The sequence below is a fragment of the Patagioenas fasciata genome, chromosome 22, assembly GCF_037038585.1.
Source record: "Patagioenas fasciata isolate bPatFas1 chromosome 22, bPatFas1.hap1, whole genome shotgun sequence".
Classification (NCBI taxonomy): Eukaryota; Metazoa; Chordata; class Aves; order Columbiformes; family Columbidae; genus Patagioenas; species Patagioenas fasciata.
This window is the reverse complement of record NC_092541.1, coordinates 3,265,013-3,281,242: the sequence shown is the minus strand read 5'-3', so window position 1 is coordinate 3,281,242 and position 16,230 is coordinate 3,265,013. Positions and strand designations below refer to the sequence as shown.

The 16,230-nt window shown below is 57.1% G+C and overlaps 1 protein-coding gene across 1 annotated transcript; it reads right to left on the bottom strand.

The window, feature by feature from the left end:
* Positions 1–10,522: 10,522 nt before the first annotated feature.
* On the bottom strand, positions 10,523–12,367 carry NXPH3 (neurexophilin 3). Its single transcript, XM_065856190.2, has 2 exons — positions 11,952–12,367; positions 10,523–11,275 (listed from the first exon to the last, which is right to left on the bottom strand). The coding sequence occupies exons 1-2, from the start codon at positions 12,006–12,008 to the stop codon at positions 10,544–10,546; spliced, it is 789 nt and encodes a 262-aa protein (XP_065712262.2). The 5' UTR covers positions 12,009–12,367; the 3' UTR covers positions 10,523–10,543.
* Between the last annotated feature and the right edge of the window lie 3,863 nt (positions 12,368–16,230).

Here is a 16,230-nt window from a genome sequence, read left to right as displayed (position 1 = left end):
CTGTGTGGTATCTGTTGTCTTTCTTGTTTCATTTTTAAGACTTGCCAGTTTCAAACGGGCTCCCCGGAGGTCCCGTTTCAGTCCGCTGCCGCGTGCTGACAGCGATGTGCTGTTCCGGAGCTCAGCCGGGATTTATTAAGGGATGTCGCGCACAGAGCTGCTGTGCAAACCTGGTTTATTGCTCCTAGCAGGTATTACCAGAATGGTGGAGAGCATGGGTTTTAATGCCAGCTGCCCACAGCGGGGCCCTGGGCTCCCCTTGAAGCTGGGCCTGTCTGCGGGGAGCAAGGACGGTCAGGATCTGGCACAGGACGGTGCGGGCAGGGCTGGCAGCGCAGCCCATGTCCCTTTTGGGGTCATTAGCCCCAGGGAGGGCGGACTGGAATGCACCGTGATTGATCTGACCTTCCATGGTCCGTTGGGGCACGGAATGGCTTACGCTGTTGTGTCTAGAAAATAGATGAGGTGTCTGTTGTCTCCAGTTTTTCATTCTGTCACCGTGCTGCCTCACAGCCTCCTGTCCCTTGTGTGGAGGAGAATTCCGTTTGCACGCTCATGTTTAATCTGGCTGCTGGATGTGTTTATGGATGGGGACTCCTGAGAGGGTCCCTTCCCCTTGTGTTCCTCACCAAGCTCTTACCACGCACACACAACCCTCCGCATAGCAATCCTTCCTTCTACGTGGTTCACCAATTCCCATCTTACATCTATTGCTCAAACGCCGCTAATTCCTTTTATATTGGATTTAGTGTGCGTTTCCTTTTAGGTAAGCGAAGCATTTAGTCATAACAAGCTTCTCCCCCCTCCCCTGTCAGGACTCAAACCCAGCATTTCAGCTTCTAATTGCGTACAGACACGAAAAGTTCATTGCCAGGTAATTGCAGGAGTTGTCTGCGTGGCACAGAGATGTCTAATTACGCTGCAGTAACCGCGTTGTTTATTGAAATATTCCACCTGCCCCAGCCGTTCATCCCTGTCCCGCTGGAGTGACCGATCGGAGCGTCCCTGTCCGGGGACCAGAGGCGCCTGGAGGAGGTGACCGCGTGTTCTGGCGCTGGTGCTCAGCGTTTCTGGGAGGTGTCACCGGAAAGCGCTGCGGGTCTGGCAGCTCCTTCCCCCAGGACAGGAGATACCTGCAGGACAGTGATCTGTGCTGGGCTTGGCGCCCCAGCCCCTCCTGCACGCTCGGAACGCGCTGTCAGATCTGCGAAGGAGGCGACTTGCTCGCATCCTGCCAGTTGCAGGTGAATTAATGATTTATTTGTCAGCTTCACTTTTTTGTTGTTTGTTTTTTATTGTAAATGATAAGCTGAAGCCATCTGGTTGTAACAACATCAGAGCTAGAGCATACTGTTCATCAACCTCCCACTGCCACCCTCCCCAGATCTGAAATGTAATTCAAGTTAACTCGCAATCTGTGGCCTGTGCTGGTGCTGCAGAGGTGTCCATGCCAGTGGAACAGTTGGAGGTTTGAATTCCACAAGGAGATGGCGTGTTTATCAAAACAACCTTCCGGAGAGACGTTTCCAGCGGCTCTGACCCGCAGCGCAGCTCCCACGGCTCCGGATTCGAGTCCAGGTTGGACCCTGCGCTCGTGCTTTTGATTCCCCGTGTTCCCCGAGGGCGTCACCCGGAGTCTCACCCTGTGCCAGCCCTTCGTCTGCTGCCTCTCCCCATCAGCTCCATGCCACGGCCTTCACTCGCTGACCTGCGAGACCGGAGCCTTCGTGGTGAAGAGGAGGAGGAGGATGAGGATGGGCAGGGGCACCTGACAGTCCCTGGTCCCTGTTCCTGCGCCCGCAGCCGCCTACTGAGGATCCAACGCCAAAGCGTTTCTGCCGGCCGGAAGATTTCCTCCTGCTGCCCCTGGGGCTTTGTTAGTACAGACTCGCATTCTACTGAGGTATTTTTCTTATTGTGTGAGTTTTTCCAGATGAAAGGGAACAGCTTGTCTGCTCATGAGCAGAACAAACAGCGGAGTGGGGAGAGCTGCTGTGCTTTGAAACTCTGCCTGCCTTTGTTCTGCTGCTCAAACTGCTGCTAAGGACACAATACCGGCTCGCTCCTTTTGCTTTATTTTTTTCCTTGCTTTTTTTTTTCTCCTCCACTTCCTTGAAGGAGCCAAAGATTTATTTGAAAACAACAATTTCAGAAGGTTTCTCAACTTCCGTGCAATTTATTTTGCAATAAGCTTTGCTAAAATAATTATCTCAGTCAAGCTGGGCCGTGCAGTTTGTCCTTCTCCCGTGACTGCCGTTTAACTTGTGTTGCAGAATCACTTAACTCATTTATTTCTAATGACTTTTTTTTGGTTAATCTGATATGAAGATGTTTAATTATAGGGGGTGTCATCTTTTCCTGACCTGCTGCCCACTTGGCTCTTTGGCTGCAATTCCAGGCACGTGCTGCAGCGAATTTTGTGTTGCCGGTTCCAGTTTCTTGCCCGCGTTACATTCAAAGTGAACTTCGAACTGGGGCGAGCGCCCGCCTGACCCCCCTGGGAACAGAGTGGGCAAGATGGGGGGAGAGCTGGGAAACAGGGAAAAATCCCATTAAATAATTGGGGAAATAACTGCAGTGACCTGGGAGGCTTCTGGAAAATAGATGTGGTAAATAAAGCAGGAGCGGTTCCACGGCTGCAGTTTGTTGGGTAAAGCACAGGCGAGAAGAATCAGCTGAGTTTTGGGTTGAGCTTGGGTTGGATTTTGCATCTTGCTCCAACTTCGTGCATCAGCCTTTGAGACTGAATTATTAAAATCACTTGAGGAAGTCTGTTAATTAATGGGGTAAATTGGGAAGAGGTGGAGAGAGGATTGCAATTATTCCGGCAAAAGGTGAATAAACAGAGGCAGAGGAGATGAAATGGAGGGCTCCTCTTTGAATAATTGAAAAGAGTCAATGGCAAAAAAATAAAGTGAATGGAGGTGGTGGGTGCTGAACTGGAGGGACCTGGAGCGCTTGCCCAGCCCTGTGGAAAGACCCAGGGTCTGTGGTCCTGGTGCGCGAGCGAGCATTCAGTGCTTGGATCATCCTGCTCACACCCCCATGGCCGGGACCACCAGGATCCGGTGGCTTTTTGGTGTTGGGTTGAGTTTCCCGCAGCCGCTCCGCTCGGTGCTGCATTGCAGCTCGTCCGCGTTCCCTTTCTTTCCCACGAACTCCTTTTCGCTCCTCTAGGCAGGTGGCGCTGGCAAAATTATTGCTTATTATTGAGTTTTTGCCAGACAACAGAACACTCGACAGAAATAGCCGAGCGGGATGTTGGTTCCAGGCCGCAGCTCCGTGGCCACGGCAGAGCCGGGGGTGTGTGGGTTTGGGGACATTGGCGTCGTGACCTGGGAGACCTCACGGTGCTCTGGGATGGATCAACAGGGATGTTCTTCCAAAGCTCAGCTCTGGCTCTAGACGCAAACACCCCCGTGTGATAAAACAGACCTGGAATGAGCAGTTTGCATGAAGCAGTAGCAGGGGGGAGGTTTCTTCCATCGGCACCTGTTAAGCACCGGTTTGTCCCTGTTGTCTCAGATCAGATATAGGGATGGACGCCTTGGGATGGATCCCAGCTGCGATCTCTGTGTGTAAAGCTTTTCTTAGACATAGTTTTGAAAGAGACCTGAAGCAATAATCTGGCACATCCTTGTGTCCCAACACAAGCTTATTCTTACATTGGGTTCAAGCCTTTTTACTGGCACTAACTGGCAGGTTGTAACGTGTAAAGCAAAACTCTATGGATCTTCTTCATGGTCCTTGCTGTAGCTTGGGGTGACAGGAGGACGTGACGTCCTGTTTTCCAACAGATGTGCTTGTGTGTGTTGCTGTTGTTTGTGTTCAATACATGAGGAGAGAGCAGGCAAAACTGCAAAACCTATAGATAAAATTCAGCTGGTTTTAGGGGTGAGGAGCAGGAGTGGTAGAAAGAACCCACTGAGCAGCGTTTGCTGCTGGTCATTGATAAGCGTGCGCTGGGATTGACAGCTGCTCAGAAAACCTTCCGCTTGTGTCCGTTTTTTTGAAGTCCTACTATAATAGGTAATTAAAGTATACTAATTGAATTAAGATCCCATCTGTCTGAGTTCAGCAAGCCAACGAGTCCCTTAATTAAGATGCCGTGTTTGCTGTAGCAGAGGCTGCAAACAGCACTGGGCACCAGTGGCACAGCCAGACACCCGCCCTCCCGCCAGCCAGAGCATCCCCGGGCCGGGGACGTCCCAGTGCCACCTGCCAGGTGAGCAGCACCTGCTGGGGCAACAAGAGATACAACAACAGTCACACTTCTTGGAGAGCTGAGACAGACGCTGATGTGAGCTGGGTGCAAACATTTTAAAGCCTTTGGAGGCGAACAGCAGCGATAGGAACTGGAAGACTCTGGGTATCTCAGTGTTTGGTCACCGTCCCAGTGGGACGATGTCTGATATTGGAGGCAAGAAGAGAGAGCACAGGAGGTAAAACCCGTGTCCTCAGCTCAGCTCAGGCAGTTGATGAAGCACCAGAGAATCCTCAGGCTGCTTTGTGGGCACGGGAGCTCCGGGGCCGCTCGGCCATAGGCAGTTTCACTTCTTCATTTCACTGTCATCGCGCAGCCTGTGGGGTCCGGTGGGGAATCTCCGTTTAGGTGCCAGATCTTCACTGGTTCTGTTGTTGCTATTGTAATTTTCTGAACAAGACATAAATTTCAGAGCCCCGGTGCCTGAAATGAGGAATTTCCTTAGAGCGTGAGGCTCGTGGTCTCAGGGAGGGATCGGCAGCAGTGGAAGGAGCAGGAGCCCGGGTTCAAGTCCTCCAGCCTGGTGTGGAGACGCAGCCGCATCCCAGTACCGCAGGGCTTTGCACAGACCACAGAAGGTAATCTTCTTTCCCCCTTATGGGAAAATTTCCCGAGGAGGAGGCTGGATGAAAGCGGGCGCTTCTTGATGCCGCTTGAAAGCGGAGAGACATCTGCCACAGATCAGAGCAGCCCGGCAGGTGGGAAGCACAGCAGCCCTCCCTCCTCCCGGCCCGGTCCCGCTGGTGCCGCGGCCGCCGCGGTGTCATGGGCTCGGCAGAGCGGCGTGGAGCAGCAGCACCAGCACACGGAGCTCGGTCCCAGCTCCCACCTCCCTCCTTCCCCTGAAACACCGTGGAGCTACAGCAGCCAGGAGGATTCTGCAGCTCGAGAGCACACGAGTGAAAACTGAATTATTTAACATATTTTTTTAGTGCAAGCAGGTGTGGGGTTTGAAGCAGTTTGAGTTGGGAAGTCTCTGCGGAGGAGCTGGGCTCTAGTGGGATTTGAAAGAACCAGACAAGTTTTCCATTCCTTTCCTCCTCTCGCTGCCTCTTGACAGCCTGTTCTTGTTTTTCGGCCTGAATCCTCATGCCTGTGTTTTCCACCCCTGTAACTTCCCCTCTCCCTGTATTGGGCTGAAGCACCTGTGGACGCTGCAATAATGACCCATGGGGCACTGACAGTGCTGGGCAACGTCACCCCGGTCCTGGGGACACCAATGTCACCCTGGTCCTGGGGATGCTGCGTCTCGGTCCGGCTGCAAACGGAGCCGCCGGGTTTGCCTGCAGGCCGGGCGGGGGCTCTGCTGGGGCTGGGGGAGTTTGCTTGGTGTCTGGGGTTTGGTGCGTTTATTCCAGGATTTTATTTTACTTTAGAGAGCAGGGGGTGGTTTGCAGCCTGTCCCTGGTCCTGAAGGAGGGGACGGACACACAGACGTGACCAATGTCTGAGCGGGTTCACACCAACATTCCCCTAAAATCTCTTCCTCCCCTGTTTGCTTTGTTCAGGTGTTTGGGACTGTGTGTGTGAACATCAGTCACTGTTCTCATCTCACCCTTGGGGGTGGTTGATCCCCCTGGGCACGGGGACAAGTGAGTCCAGCGCTGCCCCTGCAGCGGGAGCCGGAGCTGCCACCGCCGCCACCCTCGGAGCTTCTTGTGCCGCCCGAGTGAGTCTGAACCATCCGCACAGCACTTAAATGGAAATATTTCTATTTAAAAAAAACCCCAACAACACACTATTCTTGTATGCACCTCTCGTCTCTGTTTGCAATTGAACAAGACACGAGGGGAAACCCTCCCCGCGATCCGGATGGGAACAGATCTGCAGCAGCAAAGCGCACGTGAGCAGCACCGGAGGGCTACTGAGCCACAGCCCCCGGCACCCGCCGGAGGGGCCGGTGGGGGTGACAGGTGTGACAGATGGGTGCTCGGGCGGGAGCCGCTCGGGCAGAACTAAACCCGTCCTTCCCAGGCCTGGCTCTGCAGAACAGCGTGTTCGGGCTGAGCTCCGGGGAGCAGATGCCGGTTCCGCGACGCTTGGCAGCGCAGCTCAACCTCCAACCAGCGGGCTGGGGCTCTGGGTGGGCGAGGGGTCGAGGGGGATGCTGGGGGGCTTCTCCGCCCCCGCTCACACAGGAAAACCTGCCGGCGGGGCGAGCGGTTGTTGCCGTGATGCGACGTTGCACGTCGCAGCTCTGCCGCTAATTGGAGGGAAAACAATCAGGGACCTGCTGCTCTTGGAGGTGGTTGAAAGCGCAGGAAGACGGGAGGTGCTGGTGCTTGTGAAGCGGCAGCTGGTGCCGAGCGCCGGCGGGGGAGCGCGAGGGGAGGAGGCAGCGCCTGTGTTTGGGTTCTGGGTCTAATTGGCAAAACTGTAATAATTCTTAGATCAAATACACCATGCATTCAGCCCACTCGCATTTTTAGTCGACTGCGTGTAATAACAAGTCATAACACCGGGGATTTCATGAATAATCATTTCTGCTGCTTCCCCTTCCAGGGGAGGATTTCCAGAGCGCTTGAGGATCTGCAGCCTCACGCCGTCCCCAGAGGGCACGTGAATGTTATCTTTATAAAGACAGATAAGACCGACTAGACAAAGGCCTGGAATAACTTGGTTAAGTTTATCAGAAAAAGCCAATAGCATGGTCAGGATTGATGCCCTGGAATTAAGAGGCGTCTGTCATTAGCGCAGTTTAACGACATGGGGACACAACACGGGAGCCACCGAAATGGAAACACCTTGAGCTGCCCGTGCCCTGCGGTGAAACGCTGCCCCAGGCTGGAAACCCTGAGAGGGGCCCTGAAGCCATCCCCGTGGAGAAATCAGGAAATCCAACACAAACTGAGGTTTATATACTTCTTGTGACATCTAAATATCCCATTTTCTTGGGGGGTTTTGTGTGTTTAAGCCAATAGTTTGTTTTTCTGGAAGCTGAAGTTTCCGAGTAACCGAGCGGCTCCGAGAGCCGCCGCGCTGGGAATTGCTCCAAATCCTGCCAAATTTTGGTGGAAACCTCTGAGGTTGGAAACGTGAAGAAGCTCTCACGTCAAGTGGGGCTCTTGTGACAATAACCTTTTGTTGCTCATCAACCGAAGCTTTTCATGAACAAACTTCCTTCTCAATCGAGATCTTTGTGTCTGGCTGGAACCTGCTGAAGATGGTCATGTTTGGAAAACCCCTCCTGACCCCAGGCTGAGGAAAGCTGGTGCCTCGAAGCTGTCACAGCGGTGAGAAGGATCTGGTTGTGCCACGTTTGCAATAAATCCTATTTTCCTGGTAGGTTGGTCCTTCCCGAAGCCCCAGGAACGCACCAGCACGCTCTGGAGGTGGCAGCTGGACATGAGACTCCATTGAATCCAAGGCTGGTTCCTGGTGTGGTAAACAGGGAATGGTGCAAAGACAAAGTCTGACTGACTGCAAGATTAGAGAGGGAGAAGAGGACCCAGTTACCTATAGAGAGATGGATTAAGGTTTGTTTGAGGTTGATTAGTCCTAATTACTTTTTACGATATAAGGCAAAATTAATGAAGGAGCACTTGGGCTGTGTGGAGTTGAGGAAATGATCTTAATGGGAGAATGGCCCAAATATTAAACAGCATTTTAAGGAAAAGGTTGGAAAAGACCTTTAAGGTCCACCCATGAACCCAACCCTGCCAAGGCCACCACTGAACCAGGGTTGTCACCTCAGTCCGTGAGGCCGGATGGGATCCACCCGGGATGGAGAGCAGAGCTGGGACTGGGGGATACTGGGCTGGACTGGTCCCCACCATCCCTAATGGGTGCAATTAATGGCTGGGGGCTGCTGATTGACTTTGGGAAGGCGGAGCAGGCTGTGCTGGGAAGCGGCTCCTGAATGTGCGGAAGCCCAGGTTAGCTCGGAGGCTCATGAAATTTAAATCAGGAGGATTTTGTGGGGAAGAGGAAAAAGTATTAACAAAGTGAAGCGAGCTAATTACTGGAGATGGAGAGCGCTCGCTGCCGGCTGCAGATGACAGCGGTAAGTAGTTCCCATCAGGGCTTTTCCTGCCTCGGAGACAAAGCGATCGGCCACCGCGTTACCGGGATGATCAGGGCTGGTTTATAGCTGGATGGGCTCTAATTGCGAACCCGCCGTCACCCAGGGCTTGAAGCCTGCTCTCCGCACTCATTACACGCCGCTTCCTTTGTGATGGAGTTGGCAGCTCGTGGAACTTCATTTGGATAAACTTCAGCTTCCCCCACCCCCAAATCTATTTTATGTCCATCTGGTAATGGGGAAAGAAACGAAACCTGGTTTCTGGGGGTGTGACGTGGGGGTTTCACACAGGGAGTGGGAGCGGGGGCTCTGCCCGGTGAGCAGGGGCTCTGCCCGGTGAGCAGGGGATGCACAGGACCAGCAGCAAGGGGACTCAGTGGCCGGGGGGGTTTCTCCTGTGTTGTTTGCCCTCCAGCTCAGCAAAACCCGCATTTTCTGAGGCAAGTTGTGACTCTGCGAGCAGGAATCCTCTTCTCCCAGCCCGAATAATGGCCCGTCCTGGTCTCCTAGTAACTGCGGCTCCGCAGCACTTTTGACAATGGAGCATCCTTTGTCGCCTGGTTCCCTGCTCCCCCCGGCTGCTTCCCGTGGCGATTGTCTGAAATTTCTCCAAATGAGCAACTTTTGTGTGTGTCGGTTTTGTTTGTGCTGCCAGAAGGGGGTTTAATGCAGCTTTCCATGCTCCTGCCTTCAGCGGAGCGCGAACCCTTGGGGACACACTTTGTGAGACGGCTCGCGGTGGGTCCCCCCCACGGCACATACGGCTCTGGCTATTTTCTGAAACGCTGCTCTCAGAGCGTTTTAAACTTTCTGTTCTCGCAGTAAAAGTCTCCTCATTGATTATTGCACTAAAAGCCTTTCTGCGCTCGATGGATTTTGGAACAGGCCTCTGTCTAGATGTAAAAGTGCAAATAATGAAACTTTGCCAGCAGAAGGAATTGGACGTGTGGGGGCTGAGGCACCAAACCCAGCACCGGCCCCACCGCTCTGTGGGGCGTCTGCTCCATCGGGGCTTTCTGAGCTGCCCTACAGGGGGGACTCTGGGGAAATGCAGGGCTGGTGGGAAACCGCTTTGGTTTGGTCTTGAATGCATCCAGAGAAGCAGGAGCCTGGCGTTGGTACCTGGGGATGGGAGGTCGGGAACAGCTCCGGGGGTGCAGAACGAGCCCGTGTATGAGCGACAGTGACCAAGCGGTGGGTGCAGGACCGAGCTGGACCCAACACTGCTTGCTGGAAGCAGCGAGTGCTGGTGTGTGTGAACGGAGCCGAATTCGGGCCGGGGACCCGCGCTGGGCCACATTGCCAACCCCAGCAGTTCATCTTGCTGCTCCCCATGGAAAGAGAGGTTCCTCTGAGTGAAAACGCTTCACCTGCCTCGGTGCCACCGGGAAAACTTTATTTTCTCTCTCAAGGACAACGTTGTTGTGGTTTGTGATTTTGTTTTGTTTTTCTGTTGGTTTTGGTGTTGGTCTTTTTTTTCCCTTCCGAGTCGATTAAACGCCACAATCAGAGCTCCCCTTGGCGCAGCGTCCGCGCGCGGCGCTGGGGCCGGCGGGACGGAGCTCGGGGGAGATGAAGGGCAAACGCATGAATCAGCGCGTGTCAGGGGACACGCATGAATCACGGATTGTGTCAGCACATCTGACAGGTTCCGCCAGGGCTGCTCTACCTGCCAATTCACAGTTCCGGCTCCCTGAGCGCCCCCCATGCCGCCGTGAGCTGGGGGGGACACCCCGGCAAGGTCCCTCTGGCTCCCGTTTCCATCCCCACACGGGAAGCTCAGCCCCGGGTCCCGCTCTGCCGCACTGGGACACGGGAGATGCTGCGGCTGCCTGGGGACGGCTCACACCCCCCGGGGGCACCAGGTCCCTCCTCACCCCCTGGGTCCTCCCCGGGCTCCTCCACCCGCCCCCAGGGCCACGTCACCTCGATCCAGCCAAACCCGTCATTGCACCGAGAAACGCGAGTCCCGACCGTGCCTTTCTGTCCCATTTTCTGTGTCCCGGATTCAGACCCTGCCTTCGCAGACCAGGCTCTACCAACCACAGATCCAGGCCAGGCTTAGCGATGCTGGTACCTAAAACTCCTCCTCCTGGCATTGGAGCTTTTGGGGAAAATGGAAAATCCTCCTCTTCCTTCCTCGTTTCTGGTTTCCAGGGACCCCCGCGCTCCCGCCCCCGCTTACAAAACCATCCCCGTCCCTCCCCCCGCCCCCCCGCACCCGCTCGTCACCGGGACACCCCGAGCCGGGCAGAGCGTCACCCCGAGGGGTAGTAGGGGACGTCGCTGTGGTAGTTGTAGTCGGGACACACCTTCTGCACCAGCCGGTAGTCCGTGCTGTAGAAGGTGATGTAGATGCAGATGACTTTGAAGGGCTTGGAGCAGACCCAGGAGACGTGACTCTGCGTGTGCTCGTGGTAGCAGGTCTTGGACGGGTCGTAGGTGCAGAGCGTGGTCTTCTTGGCACGATCCACTTTCTCGTACTCCACGCGGCAGTTGAAGATTTTGGATTCTTTGGCCTCTATGAAGATCTGTTGCTCCAGGTCAAACTCCACCGCCTTGTTGGGGGGGACGAGGCTGACGGAGATGTTCCCTTGCCCGGTGGAGTTGTGTCGGAAGAAGACGTTGACGGTGCCATTGCCGTGATCTACCACCTTTCCGGTGATCAAGAGGTTCAACTTCACTGTCTTGATATTGGAATAGAAATCTCCCCAGCCAAAAATCTTTTTGAGCTTGCCTGAAGCTGAGCCCAAGTCCCTCTGTGCTCTGGGGTGTGGGGGGGGGTCCCGCTGGGACAGGTTGTCCAGGACACCCCACAGCTCCTGAGGGCTGCTCAGCAGCTCCAGGAGGGTCGTGTTCTGCAGAAGGGACGGAGTTCCCAGGGACTTTGGTGAGAGCAGCCCCCTCGTCTCCTGCACCCGCGTTCTCTCCTGGGCCTCGGGTTCATGCTGCTCTGCACCTTTTCCTGGTTCTTCTTGGCCACGGATCACCTGCGCACAGCGATGGTGGACACTGAGAGATGGGTGCTGGGTGCCTGCCCCCCTCGCCCAGCTCTGCTCTCCAGTCACCCCACTTCTCCAGACATGACCCAGCCACCCTCTCTCCCATCCTTCTTTCTGTGTTTCCCTTTTCTCTTGCCTTTCCCCTCCACCTCTGCCCCCCAGCCTGCGCCACGGGGCCGTTGGAACGACGGAGCTGGGACAGCACGGCACAGAGCGGGGTCCTGACCCCGGAGAGCCCTCGGCCTCCCCCAGCCCCACACGGGTGCTCTGCAAACTGCTCCTGCCACCCCCGCGGCCCCCAAATCCACCTGGACGGGGCTGGGGGGACAAGCCCCGTCACCCCGGTGCCTCCCAGCAAACCCTCACTGCCCTGGGGGTGCCGAGCTCAGGGCGGCCTGGCCGGCTCTGCCCCGGTAGCCGCACCAGGACCGCTCTGCGGGGGGGTGCAGGTTTTAGGGTGCTCAGGAGGTGCCCCCATCCCCAGCCCTGCCTGCGAGCCCCCCCCTCGCTGCCCACCCGCCGTCTGCTGCAAAATACCCGAAGTTTTGAGATGCTCATTTTTCCAGGAGATGCGGGGGAGGGGAGCGGGGGACAAATGGATTTGGGGAACGTTCCCGGCTGTGGTCCCCCCGTCCCCTGCAGCCCCCCCGAGCCCGGCGCTCACCAGCAGCGCGATGCTCCCCTGGATGAGGAGGAGGAGGCAGCTCCGAGGAAGATGCATTTTCCAGCCGCTGCCGCCTTCGCCGGAGCCCCAATTCCGAGCGGGTTCGGGTGGGTTTTTCTGGTTTCTCTTCTTTCCCTCCGTTCTGTTTCAGCGGGGGCCGATAGCGAGGGGCGGGGATGTCCCCGGCTCAGGGCCCCCCCCGGGCCATGGTGGCTCCGGCCGCTCCCGCCGCGCTCGGCCGGACCGGGGGCGGCTGCACCTGCGGCCGCTGCTGCTGCTGCTCCGCTGCCCGCTCCCTGCCCGCTCCCTGCCCGCTCCCTGCCGGTTCCCTGCCCGTTCTCTGCCCGTTCTCTGCCCGTTCCCTGCCGGTTCCCTGCCTGCTCTCTGCCCGTTCTCTGCCCGTTCCCTGCTCGTTCTCTGCCGGTTCTCTGCCCGTTCCCTGCCCGCTCCCTGCCCGTTCCCTGCCGGTTCCCAGCCCGCTCGTCGCTGTTGTTGGAGACTCACTGAAACTCGCTCCGTCCCCTCCCGCTCCCTCCCCTCCAGGTGCTGGGGACACAGCGACACCTCCCGCGTAACCCTTTGCTGCCCGCGGCGGGGAAACCAACCGGGGGGGTCCCGGGGGTCTGGGGGAGTCCCAGGGGCCTGTGTGGGTGCACCCAATGAGGGGGCTTGAGAACCGTCATGTCACGAAGTCCCGTGGATGAGCAGAGGAGCATCCGGGTGGTGGCACAGGGCTGGCACGGGGGACACTGAGGATGGGATGGAGAGCAGGTTGTGAGCTGCAGGACGCTGGTGCCGAGCCTGGGGGGGCTGCACACAAACGGGCCCAGCGTTCGATGCCGCTGCGGAGCTGGGACCGGGACAGGGCGGTTTCTGTTGCGGTTTGGGGGGAGGAAGGGGGGTGACAAACGTGTGCGGTGGCTGCTGCCCACAGGCCTGCCCGCAGCTCCCGGCTCCGCTGGGCATCACGAGCAGGTTGGAAACACCATCTCGGGCAGAGCCCACGGGAGTTCCCTGGGGGCTGAATCACCTTTCACTCCCCATGAGCAGCCTGATCGGTGTCGCTGCCACTTGCTCCCCTGGAGCGAGGAAGACAGGACACATCCTCAACACCAGCACGGGGTGAGGAGCGCGGTGAGCCCCATTTCCCCAGCAAATACACGCCAAAGGGAGCAAAGGAATGTCGAAACCCTCTAAAAAAGCTTTGTGGTAGTCAGGGTTGTTAAAAATTCTAGAATATTCATGCACGAGTTGTGCTGGATGGACCCTGGGGCCTCCTAAAACCAGCAGGAACACGGTATTGGGGGAAATACGACGGCACTAACACTGTCCTGGCCCCAGCGGCGTGCTGGGCACCTTTAATAGGCTGCACGGCTCTAACTACTGCGATTTCGATAAAAGATCTTCATAAAACTTCCAGCTGCCTGCGCTGTCACCTGCTCTTCAGTCCCTCCGAGCGCCGCAGCTCCCGCGCAGCCCCCGGAGCCGTCGCTGCTGCGGGACGCGGGTCCATGTCCCCCGCACTGTCCTGGCCACGTCCCACCCGCTGCTGGGGCTGGGATGCTCCTGGGAGCAGCTTTGTGGCTCCTCACGGCTCCACGAGGCTCAGCTGGGGTCAGCACAGCTCAGGATGAGGAGGAAGAACGAGGGATAAAAATGATTTAATGCGACTTTCTGGGTTTCCTGGTGTTTGGAGGCAACCGGGGACAGGAGTGGCATAAAGCAGGGCTGATTTAGGAGCTGCTTGAGCTCGTCTGGTGCTGCAATGGCTCCCCCCGGAGCTGCTGAAATAGCCCAAGCGTGGTGAGATGGAGCTGGAGCTTCCACCCTCCCGGGTGGTGGTGGGGATGTGTCCCTGTCCAGCTTGGGGACGTGTCCCAATCAGCTCGGGACGTGTCCCAGCCACGTGGCCCAACCGAGGGGGCTGTTGAGCACAGTGGGCTCCTGCTCCCCCCCTACAGAAACAAAACCATCCAGGTGAGTCCTGGGCAGCATCTGGGACAGGTTTCCTTTGAAACACCAGCAAATATGTTCTGGTGCTGTAAGGCGGACCAGGATTGGGGTGGAGGAGTGGGAAAGGCTGGCGGTGCTTCCAGCACGTCTAAAGAAAACTCTTGTCCCTGCTGCTTTTTCCCCAGGAGCGTCCCAGGCAGGATGGGGGGGTCGCAGTGATGGGGATGGGGCTCCGGGGGCTGCTGCAGAAGCACAGACCGTGCACATTTCCAAACCCAAAGGCTCCCCGTGTGTTCCTGACGCTTTGGGAAACCTCTTTTTCCCCAGGCCCAGGGGATGCGGTTTGTAAGAGGGATGTTCTTGTGGCTGCAGGGGCTGGTTTGGGGGGGCAGGAGGACGCACCCCCACCTCACCCAGTGCTCGTCCCTCCCGGGGCAGCAGCTGAGGTTAATTTGGGGTGATTTCTCTGGAAGCTGGACTGGGGGCAGCCTGGGCAGTGCTGCTCAGCTCCCTTCTCCTTTCCTGGGTTTCTGTTGCCCTCTAGTGGGACCAGCGCTGGGAAAAGGGCTCAGTCTGGGGGTGCTGGGGGGCTCAGCTCTGCTGAGACCGCAGGGTGCGGAGCACCGGGGGGGCCCTGGCAAACACCTCCCGCTGGCCTAAGCACCTTTCCAGTAACGCAGCTTCTGCTTCGGGAGCATTTTTTTCATGAGACATTATCAGCCTCAGCAGAACGAAGGACGGACGGAAATCAGACAGATGTGAAAGGCTGGGAAGGAGGGAGATCTTTGCAAGCAGAAAGGCTGCAGTGCCCTGAGGTGCAGGTGTGCGGGGGGGCTGTCGGCAGCATCACCGGCACACACAGCAAGGAGGGTTTGCCGGTGTCTGCAGTGGGTTTGCCGGTGTCTGGGGTCGGTTTGCAGTGTCTGCGATGGGTGATGCTGGTGTCCGTGATGGGTGACGCTGGTGTCCGTGATGGGTGATGCTGGTGTCTGTGATGGGTGATGCTGGTGTCCGTGATGGGTGATGCTGGTGTCTGTGATGGGTGATGCTGGTGTCCGTGATGGGTGATGCTGGTGTCTGTGATGGGTGATGCTGGTGGCTGTGATGGGTGATGCTGGTGTCCGTGATGGGTGATGCTGGTGTCTGCAATGGGTGATGCTGGTGTCCGTGATGGGTGATGCTGGTGTCCGTGATGGGTGATGCTGGTGTCTGCGATGGGTGATGCTGGTGTCCGTGATGAGTGATGCTGGTGTCTGCGGTGGGTTTGCCGGTGTCTGCGGTGGGTTTGATGGTGTCTGCAGTGGGTGATGCTGGTGTCTGCGGTGGGTTTGATGGTGTCTGCAGTGGGTGATGCTGGTGTCTGCGGTGGGTTTGCCGGTGTCTGTGGTGGGTTTGATGGTGTCTGCGATGGGTGACACTGGGCACCTTCCTCTGGTACCCACCGCAGACATCCCTGCACACAGAGGCAGCAACACAGGAGATGCAGCCTGTGGGGTCCCAGTGGCTTTCACAGGACACCAGGCTGGTGTCAGAGGCTTCGTCACCGATGGGAAGGGACTTGGTTTGTGGAGGAGCAGACGCCGCAGGACGGAGATGCCCAGGGCCCCCCCAGCCCCCCGTGCTGCAGAGCGGGAGGAACGTGCACGTGAAGCGGCGCTGTCAGGAACGTGAGTGCCAAAACCAAAATATCCCAATGCTGGGTGGGGAGAGGATGCTCTGGAGAGACAGCGGAGAGCGGGGTCGGGGAGGGCAGCTGGCACAGAGAGCCAGGAGTGCAGCCCCAGCCTGCAAACGCCTGACAGCTGCGGAGAATTAATTCAGGTGTTGATTAAGAGGGACGTACAGCCTGAGCTGCTCTGTGTCCCCCTGCAGCCCTTCCTGGTCCTTCCCACTCCCTTTTTCTCTTGCAGACACCTGTGGGGTTTCCTCAGGAGTCGGTTTGGCAAGGCTTTGCCCAAACCCAGGGCTAACCAGGGGTTTAGGGGGAGCTGCAGCCCCACGTCTCGCGATGTGGCTGGGGATGCACCGTTCTGTAAGCAAAAATCAGCTTTATCCTGGGAAAACTGGGGGCCGGGTGGGGGTGAGCGGGTCCTGCTTTGCTGCAGTACAGGGGGTTTTGATGTTTCTTCATCTCCTTTGGGTTTCTCTGTGTTGGCTCCATTATTTTTCTCTGGCCAAATGGGAGAGAAAAGAGATTTCTTGCTTCTGCTCTGGGGGGTTGGAAACGGGTCCCGTTGGTGCTGGGAGGAGGGTGTCACGTCTGGCTGTCCCGAGGGGCTCCGCTCTGGCCGGTGTTGTCCCCAAGCCCCAGCTGGGGATGGGTGGC

What these genes read in the sequence shown, in the direction of transcription:
- NXPH3 (XM_065856190.2), bottom strand. Translation starts at nt 12,008, where the DNA reads ATGCATCTTCCTCGGAGCTGCCTCCTCCTCCTCATCCAGGGGAGCATC. An exon ending in AGGGGAGCATCGCGCTGCTG is followed by an intron (nt 11,276 to 11,951) that starts GTGAGCGCCGGG and finishes CGCTGTGCGCAG; the next exon opens with GTGATCCGTGGCCAAGAAGA.